At 46.3% G+C, this 16,784-nt stretch overlaps 1 protein-coding gene across 7 annotated transcripts in view; it reads left to right on the forward strand.

The window, feature by feature from the left end:
- The first annotated feature begins 1,881 nt into the window (after positions 1-1,881).
- The window catches only part of CC2D2A (coiled-coil and C2 domain containing 2A), a 125,780-nt gene continuing 110,877 nt past the window's right edge, over positions 1,882-16,784 (forward strand). For 5 of the 7 annotated variants that reach the window (XR_009048752.1, XR_009048751.1, XR_009048753.1 and 2 more), the window contains exons 1-4: positions 1,882-2,027; positions 8,173-8,232; positions 11,505-11,588; positions 13,470-13,593. Coding sequence is in view for 3 of the 7 variants with exons in the window: in XM_057705476.1 (XP_057561459.1) it covers positions 8,194-8,232; positions 11,505-11,588; positions 13,470-13,593 (247 nt within the window). In the remaining 4 variants the exon portion in view is untranslated. Of the gene's footprint in view, positions 2,028-8,158; positions 8,233-11,504; positions 11,589-11,974; positions 12,091-13,469; positions 13,594-16,784 lie in introns of those variants that run through there. The other 2 variants (XM_057705475.1, XM_057705477.1) reach the window with 2 other exon arrangements.

Below are 16,784 nucleotides of genomic sequence, written 5' to 3' on the forward strand. Positions count from 1 at the left end.
ATTGGAAGAGCCAGAAATACCCATACCTGGGACCTGTTTTTGCGACCATTCAGCTGCACCAGAAAATAAGGTTGCATGTTTTCCAGTTTGGTGCCCGTGAAGGTGGGACGGAGGATCAGCATCGTGGCAGTCTCAGCATCGTGAGACGGGCACGTCCTGCCCTCCCCTCCATTTCACACCCAGTTTTCAGCCCTGAGACACACCCACCCTCTGCTGTACCTGCACGTGAGACCAGTGTCTCCCGTACAACTTCCCTGGAGGAAAAACCCCCATTTTCTCCGGGTGCCAGAAGGAGAGGGGGCTGGGGAAGAAAGGCGCTATTCCTCAGGCTGCCAGGGTTCAGGGAGGGTGCTGAGGACCTAGCCTCTCTGTACATAGATTTTCACATTTTCATTCTCAGCCCAAGAGCCTCCCCACGTCCCTTGGTACCTGACTCTATTCATTTCCTGGGACTGGCGTACAAAGCACCACACGCTGGGTGGCTCAAAACAACAGAACTTTTGTGTCTTGCCTGTGAGGAGACTGGGGTAAGAAATCGAGGTTTTGGAGGACTGGTTTCCTGAGAGGCTGTGAGGGAGAGTCTGTTCTGGGCCTCACTCCCAGCTTCCGGTGGCCTCAGGCATCCCTAGGCTGGTAGACGCTGTTATCCCTGTGTCTTCACAGGTCTTCTCTCTGCGCGAGGCTGTCTGTGCCCAAATCCCCCCTTTTCATAAGGATATGGTCCTATTGGATTCAGGCCCACCCTAATGACCTCATCTTAAATTGACTACCTCTGTAAAGACCTTATCTCCAAATAAGGTCACATTCTGAAGTGCTAGGGGTTAGGACGTGAACATGTCTTTCTGGGGAACACAGTTCAGCCCATCACCTGCTAAGCCACACCCTGAGCCTCTCTGAAGTTCTGCAGAGCGGATGGGCTCAGCTCCTGGTTCTCATGCCTGCCTGAACCACCCCGCCCCCCAACACAAAGCTACACACAGAGACACGTACACTTCACGCGAACACATATACCTACAGAGATGCAAAGACACACACAGACAAACACACACAGATTCATACACACATAAACACACAGACACACACAGGCACACACACATACACAAACTTAGATACACACACAGACTCACACTCACAGATTCACACAGACATATACACACAGACACACACACAGACACACACACAGATACACACATAGACAGACACACAGATATACAGACACACAGAGACACACAGACAAACAGAGACACGCAGATACACACACAGACACAGATACACACACACACAGATACACACACAGATGCACACACGTGCACACATGCGAGTATACTTGGAGGGTGGCTTTTTTTTGGTCTGTTCATTCCATTACTCTGCCATCTGTTTTGCCTCTTTTCCCCTTTCCTTTGCTTTTTGAGCCATAACAGCATTATCCTTTTTCACTGAGTTCAGTGGGATTCAGAGAATGAGCAGAGATTCATCTTGTACATTCAATTTTCCACTTTTAACCAGACAACACTCCAGAGCGACCTCCAGGGAGCCTGTGCAGCAGCTAAGTTAGACATCCTCACCCTGTAATGACGCCTTTCCCTGATTCTAAGCCACCCACCTCTGAGCATCGCCTGTCATTGACCAGAAATGCCCAGCGACCAGATGCCGTGAGGGAGGGGACAGCTCTGAAAGCTTGACCTCATTTCTGCCCAGCTCCCCCAAGCTGATTCTCCTTGTGCTTCTCCTGTGAGCTGTGCACCTCTGCTCACCCTGTGTGTGTGTGTGTTCCTCTGCTAGAGTAACCTGTCACTTTAAAAGAAAAAAAAAGCCACCAAGTGACCTTCCTTAGGAACGGGTTGCTAAGCGGGTGTTTTTGCTGAGACGTGACTGCAGCTTCCCAGGGAGCAGCCCAGGGGCCGCCCCAGCATTCAGGCTTTCCCTCTGGATGTTTTTAGAAGATTCAACAGTGAGACCCATCTCTCTCCACTTTCCCTCCATCCCAGGAAGCGGAATCTGCAAAGTGCCTTGTAAAGTTCCTTAAGGTAATCAGTTCTTCCCGGGAGCAGGGCTGCAGCAGTGGGTGGAGTCCTGCTTTCAGCTACCAGGCCTGGAGTTCAGACTCTCCCCTGGATACCCTGAGCCGATTTAATGAATTGTAAATGTAGGGGTCCCCATCATTATTATTTACATTTTACTTTCTGGGATGGAAACGTGGAGTATGATTCGGGCTGCTTTGATTCGAGCCACTGCCTGATGTCTGGTTTGCAGGAAATGTAAGTCCGGCTCATGACAGCCCCTGGGTGGAATTCCTCCTGAAGTTCTATCTGCTTCCTTCCTGGGACGTCCACGCCATCCTGCTGCATTCTGGTCTCCCAGAAACATTGGCCAAAGGTTGCATTTCTGGGCCTTTTAGTTCAAATTTGTTTTAGGGGCGAAGTACTCATTATTGCAAGCTTCACTTTCCTTGGCATTAGACAGAGGAAGGTCCCTTACAGACAAAGGCTGGCGGTTCTTGCCAAAAGACCACAAGGAAATCTACCCGCTGGGATTTAAACTAATTGTTTCCCTTTGTTGCAAAGAGGGGCTCTGAAAGGCTAACAAACTCTAATCGGAAATACAGAATGTTATCCGATTTTCACACAAGCTTTTCTGCAAGTAAATTCAGGACCAGAATGAAATCTCTTTCAAACGGGTCTCCTAGAACTCATTTAAGGAGTCTTCATTCCAACACGTATTCCTCAGCAGCAATGCACCAAGCTTCAGCAAAGCGCTAAAGCTTAGACTGTGCAAACATGAACTTGACCAGGTCGGAAGCTCAGAGTTTACTGGGAAGACAGACCTATAAACAGATAATAACAGCACAAAGAGCAAAGCACCATAAGAGATTTATGAAAGGGTTGGAGTGCTTAAAGCACAGCCAGATGACTCCCAGAGAGGGCCTGGGAGCACTTCGTTGATCAAGTAAAGGCACTGGCCATATGTTACATCCCACTGCTCAAATGTGGTATTTATACTCTTTGAGGGCAATATACAATATATGGAGCTAATGAAATGATTCTCTAAAGCTATTTGTCACTCACCTTTTACTACAGGAAACTGTAGCTGGTATCACTTAGAGAAGTAGGTAATGAAATCAAACAGGGTGTGTGTGGCACCTGCCCAGAGCTCCAGGCTCTAACAGGATCAGACAGAAACGGCTAAGTGTTGTGCACGGGGTGGGGGGGGGGGGCGGGGGGGGAATGCTGGTGGGTGTGAGGACAGGGGAAGGTTTCAGAAACACCATAAATAGAAACAGAAAGGAAACAGCTCTGGGCCCAGCTGAGGCATGGGAGAGAGGGAATATGGGTTGGGTAGCAGAGATTCAAAGTTGAGAACCACAAATGGTAATGGGAAATTTGATGCCACCTGAGGTCTTATTCTTATGACTCCAATTCCTGTCCCCGAAGTGCTTTTTCCCTCCCCATTCCTCTCTTCTACTTTTCCCCTCGACCATCACCTTTTCTTAATAATAACACTTACTTCTGGGTATTGAGAGCCTGGTCCATGCTAGGCATTTTACTACACATATTCTGTCTTATAACCCTGATAAAATAATCACTCATCGAGGTAGGAATTATAACCACGAGTTTACAGATACAGAAATGTATCTCAGTGGTGTGAAGGCTTTGCTCCAAGATCACCCAGCTGATAAACAGAACTGGAATCTGAACCCAGGTTCATACAATTTTTTACAAAGGTCTCACTCTTTCTATGAACGCATGTCTTCACCGTGCTGGAGTAGGACGCATTTATTGTATTATCTTGTAAGTAGCCAAGGTTGAAATGTATTGTATACAATGCCGCCCTTTTCGTATACCTTCATTCTTTTTTCCCTACATCCTGTAAAATTTACCACAAGACCCTCTGGATAGGACTCTGGTCCTCTGATGACCCTCAGAGGTAGTCCATTTGTTTGGATCAAGGTGTCAGTACTTTCCTTGAAAAGTATCTTTGGTTTTCTGCATTGAGCTAAATCAAAGAAATCATTGGCCTAAAGTAGCCAAAGCCCTTTCCCACGGGGGCAACGCTTTATGACTTTCAATTGTAAATATTTCCAGGATAGTGGACTAACATAGAAAAGTTACTGATATTGAAAAACAAGAATAGGGCTTCCCTGGTGGCGCAGTGGTTAAGAATCTGCCTGCCAATGCAGGGGACTTGGGTTCGATCCCTGGTCCAGGAAGATCCCACATGCCGCAGAGCAACTAAGCCCGTGCTCCACAGCTACTGAGCCCACACGCCACAACTACTGAGCCCATGCACACAACTGCACGAGCCACAACTACTGAAGCTCACATGCCTAGAGCCCGTGCTCCGCAACAAGAGAAGCCACGGCAATGAGAAGCCCGTGCACCGCAACAAAGAATAGCGCCCGCTCCCAGCAACTAGAGAAAGCCTGTGTGCAGCAATGAAGACCCAATGCAGCCAAAACCAAATAAATAATAAAATAAATCTTTAAAAAATGGAAAAGAAAAGGAAAACAAGAATAAATGTTGAGACAGAGAGGTGGGGGACATGGAGGAGGGAGTCACAGATTCTCGGGGTCAAGTTCTGATTGTGACATTTAAAAACCATAATGGTAAATCATGGAACCCGTCAGAGGCTGACCTCCACTTCCTCGTGTGCAAATTGAAGCATATGCTACTCAGCTGGAAGAGTGATTGTGAGCCCGAGGGATAATGTGTATCTAGAGAGAGCAGGAGAGAGCACAAAAGAGGTCTGCAGTGAATCAGGGCTCTTACTTTGATGTTGCCAAAAGGAAGATATTAACAATGTACCCAAGGTACATAATGATGACAAGCTGCATATTAAAGTTGGGGGGTATTGATTTGTTTTCTTAGGAACAGTGTTCATAAAAAGATAAATTTTGATGTCATTTGATTTCCTTAGAAACTCATTCAAAGGTAATGATCAGGAAAAACGAGGAGGAAAAAAAAATCAACCCCATTACATTTTTCATTTTCTGCTTCTATTTCTTTCTATGTAACATTTTTAACTTATTGAGAATCTTTTTTTTTTAGTTACTAAAATATTTCACAATTCTTTTCTTTTCCACTTCATAACTACCTGAGTGCTGTTTCAGGGAGCTTATGTGTCCTATAGCATTTTATTTTTATTATCTGCCCCCTGGTTCTCTCTAGATTACCTACTCACTCTTTTATTTTCTTAGCTGCTTTTAGCATTTCCCTTCCTCCATTTTTTATAGCTTGGGAGGAGGTCAGGACTGGAAACAATAGAATTTCAGATGTCTTTTTTTTTTCCCTTTGAGGTGCTAATTCCCCGTTAGGGTCAATGAAACCTTGAAGGTTTCAAATGAGCTGCTTACGTGAACAAGTCCCAGTTAAGATTCAGATCCCACGGCTATTCGGCTATTCGGCTATTCGAAGGGCTTATGATTTGTCAGCCCTGCTATTTCTCCCCATGTTCTCTCATTTAATCTTCACAGCAGCCCAAGGAGGACAACGAAGCTTTGAAGGGTTCCAGAACGTGGCCAAGGTAGACACAGCCAATAAGGAGTGATTTAGTCACTCACTCAGCAAAATTTATTGTGTCTACTGGGTGTGTAGTCCTAGACTCTGGGCTAAACAACGAGCCAATGTTCCTGCCCTCTTGTAGCTTGTATTCTAATGAGAATGAACAGACAAGAACAAATAAATATAAGAGGGTGTGTCAAAAAGTAACCACACTCTGGCTGTAGCATTTATTTTAATTAACTTTTAGGAGAGACAAATACATCATTTTTTGACATAATCTCCTTGCTTTTCAATACACTTTGTCCATCTGTCAACAAGCTTTCGTCTTCCCTCATCAAAAAATGTTTTAGGCTGAGCTGCAAGCCACGAATGCACTGCTGTCTTCACTTCTCTATCAGAAGTGAATCCGGCTCCTTCTTGATGGCTAATACTTGTGCGACCTTCCTTGAACTTCTCTATCCATTCATACACACTTTTTCATGACAAAACCCTTCCTCCATACTGCACACAAAGTCTTCGATAAATAACAGCACCAGGTACACCCTCAGACCACAAAAAATGAATCACTGCACGCTGCTCTTCTATTGTGCAAATCACAAGTGGGGCATCCATTTTTACTTGCACCACAGTTACAAATGAACTGATGTCACACATTCACACCGGCACAGCAGTGACTGGGGAGATAGTAACCTTGAACAGAAAGCTCTGATAAGACAGTGCGGCCAACAGAAGTTTTAATATAACCGATGCAGATAATTTTTGACTCACCCTCGTATATGTCAATTGGTGATAAGTACTATGGAAAAAGAAATCGCTGTAAGGTGGTGAGAGAGCTGCAGGAGGGTGAGGGTGGGAGGTTATTATTGTACCGTGAGTGTTCAGGGAAGATCTCTCTGATAAAATGAAATCTGAGCAGAGTCCTGAAGGAAAAGAAAGAGAGAGAGAGAGCACTGGGTAGATGTCTTGGGAAAAAGAGTTCTAGGCAGAGCAAGTGCAAAGGCCCTGAGGCAAGAAGATTAAACGGCAGATCCTGTAGGGCCTTGTAGGCCATCGAAGGATTTGGGATTTAACTCTGTTAAAAGAAGGAAGTCACTGGAGAATTTTGAGCAGAGGAAGGACACGATCTCACTTATATGTTAAACAATTCACTTTGGCTTCAGTACAGAGAATGGATTGTAGGTAAGTGTGGTGGGAAGCAGAGGTCAGAAGACTCTTACAAAAAAAACCCCGAGAGACAATGGTGCTGGACCAGGCGGTAACAATGAGGTGCTTAGGGGTGGTTGGATTTTCAGTATAAGGTGAAAGCAAAGCTGGCAGGGTTTTTGATACATTGGATGTGGTGTGTCATGTGAGAGTCAGAGAGGACTCAAGAATGACTCCCTGGTTTCTGGACTGGGAAAAAAAAATGGAGGTCTGTGTATTGCAACAAGGAAGGTTGCAGGACAAGCAGATACAGGGGTGGGGTATGTTAAGCCAACGGAAGGTGCCCATCAAGCACCTGGATATTTGAGTCTGGAATTCTGGGAAGCTGTGTGGGCCCCGGGTGTAAATTTGGGGAGTGGCAGTAGATAGATGGTCTTTAAAGCCAAGAGACAGGACGAGATCACCAAAGGAATGAGGCAGGGCTGAGCCCCAGTCACTGTCACACAGGGTGCTCGGAAGATGAGGAGAACCCGGCCCAGGAGTCTGAGCAGGAGAAGCAGTGGGTAGGGGGAGAACCAGGAGAAAGCATGTCTGAGAAGCCAAGTGAAGAAGATATTTCAAGAAAAAGAAAGCGGAGTCACTTTCATTACTAAACACCTCTGATGGGGCAACTAAGATGAGGGCTGAGGATCAATCATAAGACATGGCGATGCAGGGGTCCTTAGAGATGCTGTCAGAGCTGCTTCAGGGAGCGCTGGGCTCAGAAAACTGATTGGGCAAGAGAGGGTTTGTGGAGTTTTCTTTTAGAGGGTTGAACAATTGAGCAACAGCTAGAAAGAGATGTGAAGCCCAGAGAGAGTTTTTTTTTTTTTAAGAAAGGGGACTTTGTACACAGATAGGAATGAACCAAAAGAGCAGGGAGAAATGATTATGCAGCTGAAAGGTGGAAACTGTCCAGTTCAAGGTCCTGGGCGGGGAGGGGGTAGGAGCAGTGCCCAGGCAGAGACCCTCACCCAGATGGAAGCAGGGAAGGGCCACAGGAGCAAGTGGAGGCAGAGGGGTGACATGACTCGGGTGGGACAGGAGGAGGGGGTGGGGGAGGGTCCCTCTCTGGCTTCATCTCTTTGCTCTTGAAATGAGAAGCAAGGCCAAGGGTAGAGAGTGAAGGAGGATGGGAAGGTGGAAGTTTGAGGGGAGAGGAGAGGCTATGAAAGAGTCCTTCAGGAGTTGGATACCTACCAGGAGCATCTGACACTGAGGGCAGAACCCTCTCCTGGCTCCCACCTCCTCCTGCACAGGAAAGCCAAGCTCATTGACAGGCTCGTGGGGACAGAGGGTCCGGCCTCCTTCCTTCTCCTCTGGGGCTCACGTCCACCAATCCTGATGAATGCATTCCTTGTGAAAGGAACGTCCACTCAGCTCACATGTTTCGCTGACCGTCAAGGTCGGCTTCAGAGTTATCAATAGTAAGAAGAAAGATGGTTTACTGAGCTCAGAGGGCCTGACTTCTTCTTTGTTCTTTGCCTGTTAGGGAGGAGCCATCACAGCTGAAATGAAGCCCAAGGAAGAAAAAGTGAAAATAATTACAGAGGTGAGCGGTGGCTTCGATGTCCCCAAGGGATGTGTCTGTGTGTGTGCATGCTCTTGTCACACGCGTTGGTGAGTGAGGAAATTAGGAAATAAATAAACGAGCATGTATTGCACACCTACTGCATGCAGAAGGTGCTACCTTGGGCACACAGAGAAGGGTGAATGCTGTAAGAAACACAGCTCTGCAGGCGCTCCAGCGCTGAGCGCTCTGAAGCTGCATTTCGTGAATTCCAACAGACAGCAGTTCTGAGTCTCCACCTACTACAAGGTCCAGTTCTGCTGAAGCACATTGATTTCTCTCTTTTTTTTTATTTTGTTGCATTGTCATTGATTTACAATGTTGTGCAAGTTTCAGGTGTACAGCAAAGTGATTCCGTTGTACATATACATATATTCATTCTTTTTCAGTAAAGTACATTGATTCTAAAGAAATTCAAAATGAGGGTAACAATTGTAGATTATAACCATTAATAAAATCTTCACGGAGTCCTGCAATATCTAACTCATTTTGTGCAAAACATCATTAAACACTATCTGGACCGGAGGAAGGAGACCATCTTCAGTTTGGAGATCAGAGACTTCCAAAGAGAGGAGAAAGTTTTCCTCTCAGTCCTTGCTTCTCTCTTGGCTCCAGGGCTCAGTAACTTGAGAGCACAGAGGCAGCTATGGGGACAATATGCTTTTCAATAGGAACTACAAAAGGCCTGAAGGAACCCAGATAAAACCATGCAGATTAACTTCAAGCAAGATATCAAGGCCTAACAACTTACCTATATCTACCCGTGCTTATTCATTCACCCAGTAGGTATTTATTGTGCCTCTGGTCCCTGAGAACACAGCTGGGAATGAAACCCTGAGCCTTCCTGAAGTTCACATGATGTCTAATTTGAGGTCCTACTGGACAGTCTGCATTGATGGAGGATAAAAAATTATTGGAAAGGGAAAAAAAAAGTGTAGATTTCTTACAAGTCCATTCTAAGCCAGTAAGAACTTAGACTTGAATTAAGAGCCACAGTTGCACACCTCAATATTATCGTCTTATAATCTAAGTTGGTGAATTCCTGGTAGGCCCTAAAGAAGGAGGCCTGGATGAGAGTGAGGCTTGCACCCAGAGGATGAGTCAGAGCAATCAGGTCCCTTAGACCAGGTCCGGTACTGGTCCATGGCCTGTTAGGAACTGGGTCGCACAGCAGGAGGTGAACAGCGGGCAAGTGAGTGAAGCTTCATCTGCTGACTCCCATCGCTCCCCATCTCTCCCCATCACTACGCATCTCTCCCCATCACTCCCCATCACTCCCCATCTCTCCCCATCGCTCCCTATCTCTCCCCATCACTCCCCAACGCTCCCCATCTCTCCCCATCTCTCCCCATCACTCCCCATCTCTCCCCATCACTCCCCATCCCTCCCCATTGCTCACATTACCGCCTGAACCATCATGCCCACCCATCAGTGGAAAAATTGTCTTCCACAAAACCAGTCCCTGGTGCCAAAAAGTTGGAGACCACTGCCTTAGATTAGACAAAGGAAAAGTCCAAGGCACGCCCACTCCCAGGTTGGGACCTCAGTTCCGTCCTCTGCAGCTGAAGCTCAGGTCTTCTCTAACCAGAGAGCCAAGGGCACTTATGTGTGGTTGGAGCCTAGCCCAGCAACCTGCATACCATTTCTTTGAAACCTTATATGATTAAAATCCGTGCTTTGTGTTCCAAGTTTGTTTCAGTATAAAAATTAAAATTTTCCAATTTTAGAAAAAAAAAGGTCTAATAAATCCAGTACACCAGAAGAGGTTCTGGATTTATCCTGCAACTTCTTTTATACCCAGAGGTACTTGTGCCTTGTTTGTAAAATTCAGACTAGAAAGCTTGAAACTTAAGAGGCTTTGGCTCTAACATTTTATTACTAAAGCTTCAGAAAGCATAATATGGAAAAAGAATCAAAGTTGGCACTGTTAAAGGATCTCTCCCTTTTCAAGAACCCTCCTACCCTGTTGGTGGGAATGTAAATTGGTACAGCTACTATGGAGAACAGTATGGACAATGACATATAGTAATACCATATGACCCAGCAATCCCACTCCTAGGCACATACCTGGAAAAAAATCATAATTCCAAAAGATACGTACACCCTAATGTTCTTTGCAGCACTATTTACAATAGCCAGGACATGGAAGCAACCTAAATGTCCATCAACAGATGAATGGATAAAGAAGATGTGGTACCTATATACAATGGAATATTACTCAGCCATAAAAAGGTACAAAATAATGTCATTTACAGCAACATGGATGAACCTAAAGACTGTCAGACACAGAAAGACAGATATCATATGATATTGCTTATGTGTGGAATCTAAAACAAAGGGTACAAATGAACTTATTTACAAAACAGAAGTAGAGTCACGGATGTAGAAAACAAACTTATGGTTCCCAGGGGATAAGGGGGGTGGGAGGAGGGATAAATTGGAAGACTAGGATTAACACATACACAGAACTGTGTATAAAACAGACAACTGATAAGAACTTACTGTATAGCTCAACTCAAATACTCTGTAAAGGCCTATAAGGGAAAAGAATCTAAAAAAAGAGTGAATATATGTGTATGTAAACTGATTCACTTTGCTGTACACCTGAAAGTAACACAACATTGTAAATCAACTAAACGCTAATAAAAATTTTAAGAAAAAAGGATTTCTCCCTTTTCAAAAAGATCTGCAAAAATTTGCATGAATCCAAACGTCTGTGGTGATCTAACATGTATCCTCAATTATTCCCTACCTGATAGGAAGGTTGGGGAGCAGAGAAGCCCAACTCTGGAAACCCCTAGTGTGATTCTGACATCGTCCTGGGCTAGGGGCTTCCATCCAGGTCAGAACATCAGTCCTGGCAGATTTCACTTGTTCGTGGCCTTCATTAGGTTATGACTTTTGAGGGAAGTCACCTCGGGTCCCTCTGTGCCCCCCAGGCCTGGAACACAGTATGCACTCAATAAATGCCCTGGGCATGAATGAGCGCCTGGGGCAGTGGAAGCTCCAACACCATCTCATTGTCCATCTTTCTATTTGGATACAACTTTTCAAGAAAAAGTCTCTTTTGAGAAGAATAGATGATCAAGGCTGTCAACTGTCCCTTCACTCACACTCAACTTTAGTGGGTGGAAGCTCCAGGGCAAGACAGTCATTTTCACACCTAAAAATTCCACCCCTCTTCCTCTCTTACCATGTTTTCCCAATTTACACACACACCAAGTGATGACTCTTTCATTTGCATTTTAACAAAGGAGTTCATTGAAGACGGGGAGGATGCAGATGAGGCAAGACAGAAGAAGACCTCGAAGGTTCCAAGACAAAAAAGAAAGAAGCAGGTAGGGAGTGACAAGCACTTGCCTGTCTATTGGGCTGTCAGCAATAACCCATTGCACCCAGAGGGGCCACACGGCCTCCTGTGGGTACCAGCACTTCGCCTTCTCTGGGAGAGGCAGGGCTGCCGGCGGATGGTCCAGGTGAAAGACCCTGTGTGGAGCCTCACGGGTGACCCTCACCACGAAGCAATGGGCAGTATTTGGAGCATTCTTCCTCTAAGGTTTTTCCCATCCCTGAGAGAGAAGTTTAGAAATGCTGAATGAGCCCCTATGGTGCTGTTATAAAAGCCCATAAATTGAGACCAGCGGTAGATGGCAGTACAGGATTACAAATCTCAGGGAACTCCCACTTTCTCCAACTCCAAGCCCAAATTCCGCCTCCGTCTAAACAAGAGGCCACCCCCCATCTCCCCAGCCTGCTGGCGGTCTCGCCCCTGGCTCTGCTCTCCGCAGAGGTTGCCCTCCTTGGCCGTGAGCATCCCTGTACAAGGTCCACCTTCTCCAGGTAAATATATGCCCTTGGAAAGGAGGCAGGGAAGATCTCATGGAGGGGCGATTTGCTTGGAATAATCCAGATGTCAGCAGGGGAGGGAGGGGGAGGAAGCGCCATCTTGAGCCCGCGGCCACGTGATGGGGCCGCCTGGAGAAGGGGGGCCCGGGAGGTGGGGACGACACCGGGGAGAGCCAGAGTCAGGGGAAAAACCCCTTTTCAGCTCTCCCCGCACCCAGCACAATCTCACTGGGACAAGCTGGGCCGAGGAGCCTCCTTCTCTGCAGCTGGGATGGAGAGACCCAGGGGAGGGCTCAGGGGGGCAGGGGTGCTACCCGGCCATGTGGCTGAGCCCTCTGGCCGCTCCGGACTTTAACCCCTTCCTGCAGGGTCAGCCGGAGCTCTGCAGCCAGGGCTGCGGAGCCCATCGAAGCAGCAGAGGAGCCAGTACAGATGCAAAGAGCTCCGTCCTTGGCTGCAAGGCCACAGGCACAGCGAGCAGTGGTGACCAGGGCTAGGGATGTGGAGCTTGGACTAAAGGGGAGGAAGGAGCAGGGATGGAGAGGAGAAGGCAGCCCCAGGTGTGGCGCTTCCCTGAGACATCATCTCCTTTCTTGAACTGCACAAGAGCCCTCATCACAGACAAGAAATCTGGAGTCGTGTTTCTTAACCCCAGCAGCACTTCAGAATCACTTGGGGATTTTTTTAATCAAATGCCTCAGGTCCACCCCAGGCCCATTTATTTAAGTCAGAATGTCTGTGCTTTACAAAATGCCTGGTACGTAGCAGCATCTCAGTGAATGAGCTATTTTTATTTCCCTTCTTTTATGGATGAGGGAAAAAAGAAGTTAGGAAGTTCAATAACTTGCCCAGTAAATCTGAGTTTGGAGGCAAGCCTTTGTCTGGCCCCAAGGCCATCACTCACTGGCACCTCCGCTGCCCCTTCTGCTCACCTGCCTGCCCTCCTCTGAGAGTTTGGAGTAGAAACCAGAGGCTGTTCTTTGCCCTGGATTAACCAGGGACACTTTGATAGCTGTTTCCAAATAAGCTGGAGCTGGGATCAAAGAGTTTGGTTGTGATCTTCCTGTTTCCCTTTTCCTCCAAATTCCTACAGAGCTCTATACGTTATACCTAGAAAAAGTGAAAATATTCATTTTGTTTTACGATGCCTGGGTCATTTCCCCAAGAAAGGTCTCAGAGAAAGTCAGAATCAGTGCTGCTTCCTGTGGGGATAGGGGGTGATGACCACGGTGACTCGGGTGACGGAGGCCACAGTTATCTAGATCCGAATAGGATTAAGCCTGTCCCCTTGCTAAGTGACCCACCTAATTCCGAGATAGGCTCTGAGTCAACCGAAGCCCTGAGAGTCACAATTTCTGACCATCTGCCCACAGTTGCTGGCTGCTGGACCCGAGGAAATGGTACCTGGAAAATCCCATGTAGACAACCAGCAGGACTCCATGCACGAAGGTTCTGACACTCGCCTATTTGGTATGACAAGCCGACGAGGCCCACGGAGTAAGTGTCTCTCAGCTCTGTTCAGCTGGTATCAATTGCCTCCAGTGATCAGCAAAGAGTCACATGGGGATTTTTTTCATGGGTATAATTTTTTTACACATCCACCACCCTTCACAGCATTTTACCCCAGTTCTAGGCAATTTCTAGGTTAGCCTCTGTCTGGGAGACAGGACACAATCCCAGGACATATTTATATAACCACAGAATTTTGGAAGCACTTATTGAAATAGAAATGTTGCAAATAATCAAATAGGTAGATATTCAAAGGTAGGTGAAATAGGAAGGCATATTTGTTGATGAAATGGGACTGGAATCAGATGTTGGAAACCTGAGGATGTTTCTGAGGCTCTCGGAGATCCTGCCCCTTGAGGACCCCTTCTCTTAAACCTCCCTCATCCCACCGCCCAATGCGTGCGTGCCCACACACACACACACACACACACACACACACACACACTCCCTTCCCGCTCCAGGAACTGTGGCTTGTATTCTACAGCATTCCTCTTCTGCATCACAGTGACCATCATTCATTATCTGCTCATTGTAGGGAAAATTATTACCCCTCACTTGTCCCTTTCCTTGAACAGTGGATTAGACCAGAGAAGGCGTGTTACACTTTTCAATTGTTACATAATTATTGCATAATTGTTATCCTATCTCTCTGTAGCTGAGCTGGGGAATAAAGTAACTATTGGAAATCAGAGGGCTTTGGAAGCAAGCTCATCCAAAGTCCAACCCTAAGAAAAATGTGGTTCCCATCTAAGAGGAATGACACAACAGAACTGTTACCAGTTAGGAAAGCAGAACCAAACTTTATCCCATATGTAACTTTGTCCCATTTAGTTGTTTCCTTTTCTAAATGAGTAAAATTATTCGTTATTGAAGATTATAATTTGTCTTCGTGTGCTCAGGCTGCCCTAACAAAATATACCTTAGACCAGGTGACTCAAACAACAGACATTTATTTTCTCACAATTCTAGAGGCTGGACGTCTAAGATCGGGGTGCCCATGTGGTCAGTTTCCAGTGAGGCCTCTCTTCCCGGCTTGTAGGCGGCTGCCATCTCCCTGTGCGCTCACTCGGGTGTCTCTTGCCATAAGGACGCTGATCCTATCATGTTAGGGCCCCACCGTATTACCTCATTTAACCTTCATTACCTCCTTAGAGGCCCTGTCTGCAAGTATAGTCACCTCGAGGGTTAGGGTTTCATGTGAATTTTGTGGGGACACAATTCAGTCCATCGTGCAACTATTGAATATTTAAGTAATTGTCTTAAAATCAAGAGGAAAAAAATGTCAGAGAGCACAGCCAGTAACAAAGGTTCTGTGGCACAGTGAAAAGTGAATTCTTTCCTTCTTCCTAAAATGAGGGAAATACTCTTTAGTCACCATGGGGGTGATTGTGAGGATCAAATCATGAAAAGGTTGTAGAAGTATTTTAAATAATGTGCACAGTTTTAAATATCTAAATATTATGCACTAGTATTTTAAGTAGATAAATACACAGGAACTAAGGTGCTTTAGAGTGAGATAAAAGACAATCTATGCATTAGTCCAAAAGGAAAAAATAAAAAAAACATGATTTATGATTTGAAGAAGGAAAGAACAGTACAAGACTAAGACATGCCTGCCTGAGCAAGGTCATGACCAGCCCGTCTCTGGGAAGCTCAGGGGGGAGCTGAAGGCTGTTGCTGATTTGGCAGCACTGGTGGGTGAAGATGTAAAGAAAAATCCCTGGGAGTAAGGTAGGGGCACCTGATGGATTAGAAGCCTGGGTAGACAGGCATCAGTTAGAAACGAGAGGTCAAGACCAGCAGAAAGCCAGCCACGTGGTCAAGAGAGCAGAACAAGTCTCGTTCAGATGTCAACACACATTAGAGCAAGAGGCAGACAAGTGCAAGGAATGAGAAACACGAGAAGTCTCGACCCGGGACAGGAAGGGCAAGGCACAGAGCGAAAACAATAGAGGGTGTGCAGATGTCTCTGTGGTACCGAGCTGGCGGGAGAGGACTCCAAACAGAGGGCTCAAAACACACGAGTGTGTGCAGAAAACAGTGTGTCCAGGAGCAGCCGTGTCTCATAGGACCTCACCTGGGAAATCACCCACCACTGCTCTTTGTTAGAAGCAGGAAACTAAGTCCAGCCCATGTTCAGGGAGAGGGAAATTTGGCTCCATCTTTAAAGAGAGGTGTGTCAAAGAAATTTAGGGACATATTAATAAACCACCACTTTCCTCTTTCTCTAAAACTCTACTCAGAAATCTGTAATGAGCATCACATAAAATCCACACTCGTATTTGTTCTGGGTTCCAAGCCTCTATGCAACCCGATCCCTTCCAACTCTATCCCTACTCTTCTCCAATTTGCCTCCACACCGGTTGACTGCTTACTGGCCTCTGAAGGCCTCATGGCCACTTGGGCATTCCCAGGCTTTGGTGCCCACTCAGAAAGCTCTCCACCCACCTCTTTATTAAGCTTGTGACAGAAAAGCAATACAGTTGTATCAGTCAAGCGCACAGTCTTTGGCATCAGACAGATGTGTGTACCAGTCTCCACCTGTTCCTTTCTTATTTGCTTGGGCAAATTTCCCCGCCTCTTTAAATTTCAGTTTCTTTATTTGCAAAATGCGGACAAGAATAGAAGGGCTTAATACCCCCACAGAATTTATATTCCAGCTGGGGGATGAGAGGGAAAAAGAGAAAACAAATGAAAAAATATGATAAATATACCATAAGGCCAGTGGTAAGAAGTGCTACAGAGAAAGATAAAAGAATTGGCTGGACCAGGCTGCACTGGAGGTGACAGGAAGGGTTGCTGTTTTATGAAAGGTCCTCAGGGGAAGGCATCTGCAGTGAGAAGATGCTTGTGCAGAGGCCTGAAGGAAATGTGAGACCCCTGAGAAAGTGGCCTTAGAATAAGAGTGTGCTTGGTGTGTTCAAGGAACAGCAAGGATGCCAGAGTGGTTGACAGAGTGAGCAGGAGGAAGAAGGAGGAAATAAGATCAGGAGGGAGGAGGGCAGTTGTACTGGCTCTGTGGGCCCTTTCACTTTCAAGCCAAGTGAGATGGGGGGTGGGGGGAGAGCTGGGGTTTTAAGGCTGAAGGCTGCTGTGCTGAAAGCTGACTTTGAAAGGAAAAAAGATAGAAGCCCAAGGACCAGGTAGAGGGCAACAGCCAAAATCCAGGTGGAGGTGCT

The sequence above is a fragment of the Hippopotamus amphibius genome, chromosome 13 (assembly GCF_030028045.1).
Source record: "Hippopotamus amphibius kiboko isolate mHipAmp2 chromosome 13, mHipAmp2.hap2, whole genome shotgun sequence".
In the NCBI taxonomy this organism is placed as follows: domain Eukaryota; kingdom Metazoa; phylum Chordata; class Mammalia; order Artiodactyla; family Hippopotamidae; genus Hippopotamus; species Hippopotamus amphibius.